The sequence below is a fragment of the Nomascus leucogenys genome, chromosome 16 (assembly GCF_006542625.1).
Source record: "Nomascus leucogenys isolate Asia chromosome 16, Asia_NLE_v1, whole genome shotgun sequence".
Lineage (NCBI taxonomy): Eukaryota > Metazoa > Chordata > Mammalia > Primates > Hylobatidae > Nomascus > Nomascus leucogenys.
In genome coordinates, this window is record NC_044396.1 from 76,518,195 (window position 1) to 76,521,130 (window position 2,936).

General features: G+C 46.3%; 1 protein-coding gene across 1 annotated transcript; it reads left to right on the forward strand.

The window, feature by feature from the left end:
- The first annotated feature begins 265 nt into the window (after positions 1-265).
- Positions 266-2,735, forward strand: TRMT12 (tRNA methyltransferase 12 homolog). The gene has a single exon (XM_003256186.3). The coding sequence runs from the start codon at positions 636-638 to the stop codon at positions 1,980-1,982; it is 1,347 nt and encodes a 448-aa protein (XP_003256234.2). The 5' UTR covers positions 266-635; the 3' UTR covers positions 1,983-2,735.
- The last annotated feature ends 201 nt before the right edge of the window (positions 2,736-2,936 follow it).

The following is a 2,936-nucleotide window of genomic DNA, read 5'->3' on the forward strand; positions in this document are numbered from 1 at the left end:
ATGGTATTTGTAAACTGTCATGGTGCTGGTGGGAGTGTAGCAGTGAGCACGACCAGAGGTCACTCTCGTGGCCATTTTAGTTTTGATGGGTTTTGGCCGCTCCTTCACTGCAACCTGTTTTATCAGCAAGGTCTTTATGACCTGTATTTTGTGCTGACCTCCTATCTCATCTCGTGACTTGGAGTGCCTTAACCGTCTGGGAATGCAGCCCAGTAGGTTTCAGCCTCATTTTACCCAGCTCCTATGTAAGATGGAGTTGCTCTAGTTCATGCGCCTCTGACAATTTCATGTTAATTTTTCTCTTTGAATTCATGAGTAGCACTGAAGAGAGTACATGAGGTTTGTGGAAAATACCAATTTGAAGTCTTTTAGTCCATAAGATTCACTGTGATAAATTTCTTCCTAGGCTGAAAAAAAAGTAATGGTTGACCATAAAAAAGATGGCGGCCGCAGCTTCTCCACGGCAACGGCGACGCCATTCTCCAGCAAGCGCGTCAATACATTTAGTTCCGGCCTGTTTGCACGTCATTTCCGGCACCGGCATGGCGGGATGAGCGGCCGGCTTCTTTATTTAAGACCGGGAATTTAGTCAGCCTGGTGAGCGGACTCTAAAGAGATGGAGTATCGCTGAAGTGATGGGAGAGAATGTGGTCGTTAGCAACATGGAGAGAGAAAGTGGGAAGTCCGTGGCTGTTGTCGCAGTTGTGACTGAGCCTCGGTTTACCCAGCGATACAGAGAATATCTCGAGAGGCAGAAACTCTTTGATACACAGCACCGTGTGGAAAAGATGCCGGATGGCTCGGTGGCGCTACCGGTGCTGGGAGAGACGCTTCCAGAGCAGCACCTGCAGGAGTTGAGGAATCGTGTTGCCCCAGGCAGTCCCTGTATGCTCACGCAGCTCCCGGATCCTGTTCCTTCGAAGAGGGCCCAGGGTTGTTCACCTGCCCAAAAATTGTGTCTTGAGGTGAGTCGCTGGGTGGAGGGCCGGGGAGTCAAGTGGTCAGCCGAGTTGGAGGCTGATTTGCCCCGATCATGGCAACGGCATGGTAATCTCTTGTTGCTGAGTGAAGACTGTTTCCAAGCCAAGCAGTGGAAAAATCTGGGACCGGAACTCTGGGAGATCGTTGCCTTGGCACTTGGCGTCCAGCGTTTGGCAAAACGAGGGCGGGTATCACCGGATGGTACTCGAACTCCAGCAGTGACACTGCTGCTGGGTGACCATGGCTGGGTAGAGCATGTGGATAATGGTATCCGTTATAAGTTTGACGTGACCCAGTGTATGTTCTCCTTTGGAAACATCACTGAGAAGCTTCGAGTGGCATCGTTGTCCTGTGCTGGAGAAGTGCTGGTGGATCTCTATGCAGGAATTGGTTATTTTACATTGCCTTTCCTAGTTCATGCTGGTGCTGCCTTCGTCCATGCTTGTGAGTGGAATCCCCATGCTGTAGTTGCTCTGAGAAATAACCTTGAGATCAACGGAGTAGCAGATCGGTGCCAAGTACACTTTGGAGATAACAGAAAACTGAAGCTCTCAAATATTGCAGATAGGGTGATCCTGGGGCTGATTCCCAGCTCTGAAGAAGGCTGGCCCATTGCCTGCCAATTGTTAAGGCAGGATGCTGGAGGCATTTTGCATATCCACCAAAATGTGGAATCTTTCCCAGGGAAGAATCTTCAGGCTCTTGGAGTCAGCAGAATAGAGAAAGAGCATTGGCTGTATCCTCAGCAAATTACCACCAACCAATGGAAAAATGGAGCTACCAGGGATTCTAGGGGAAAAATGCTGTCACCAGCCACCAAGCCAGAGTGGCAAAGGTGGGCAGAATCTGCAGAAACTCGAATCGCCACTCTTCTTCAGCAGGTGCATGGGAAACCGTGGAAGACACAAATTCTGCACATTCAACCAGTGAAATCCTATGCTCCCCATGTGGATCACATAGTCCTGGATCTGGAATGCTGCCCCTGTCCTTCAGTTGGCTAGAGGAGGTAGATCCTGGGACACATGGGATCCATGTGCGAGTGGCCCTTAATGTATCAGTTCAGTCCAGGTTGTCATCCCTTTTGTCCCCTGGTGATCAGTTTTTTTCATATTTTGTAGCCCTGAAAGCAGGCTCTAGATCAATTCAAATTATTTCATTTGTCTTTCATTGATAACATAGAAAATGAAATACCTATTTGGGAGAAGCAGCATGGCCCATTGAAATGAGGCTCATCTGTGCAATTATGAATTCCAAATTCTGACCTCAGTTCTGGAATTGAAGTTTCAGTATGTTTTGGCCTCAGGTTTCATTATTTGCAAAATGAGAGTTTCTTTGAACTGTCTCACGTGACTATTAAGCAACTATACACAGGACATTGGTTATTTTAGAGTGAAAGACACAGTGCTTTTTCCAAATTCCTCTGGCTACCATATAGAAAATTGACTGGAGGAGGGCCAAGATGGAAACAGGGCGACCAGTGAGGAGGCTTCTGTGGTTGTCCAGGTCTGAGGTGATGGTAACGTGGACTCGGGTGGTGGTAATGGGAGGTAGATTGATATGATAAATAAAATTGACAGACCAAGCAATGGAATCAGAATTAAGTCCTTAACGTGATGCTGCTTTGTTATTATGACTGACTAAATTAGAGAGAGAAGGGAACAAAAATTATTTTAGTGTATTTCCATTCCCTTACTGTGACATTCCTAAATGATTGTGAGGGGGTGTCTTACAAATTTGGTTTGTTGTGGTAGAAATATGGTTAAGAATCACCAGTCTATTTTTCTTTTTTTTTAAAGCTCATCTGCTGAGGACGAATCACTGTTCTAAATCATAGGGAATCTAGATTTCTAGCCTCAAGCTTGTGCAATAGCTGCCAATTAATAGCTATTAGTTTAAAGTTCCTATTAAAATCTTAGATTTGTATAGGCCTCATACTCCCTCTTCATCTTCCTACC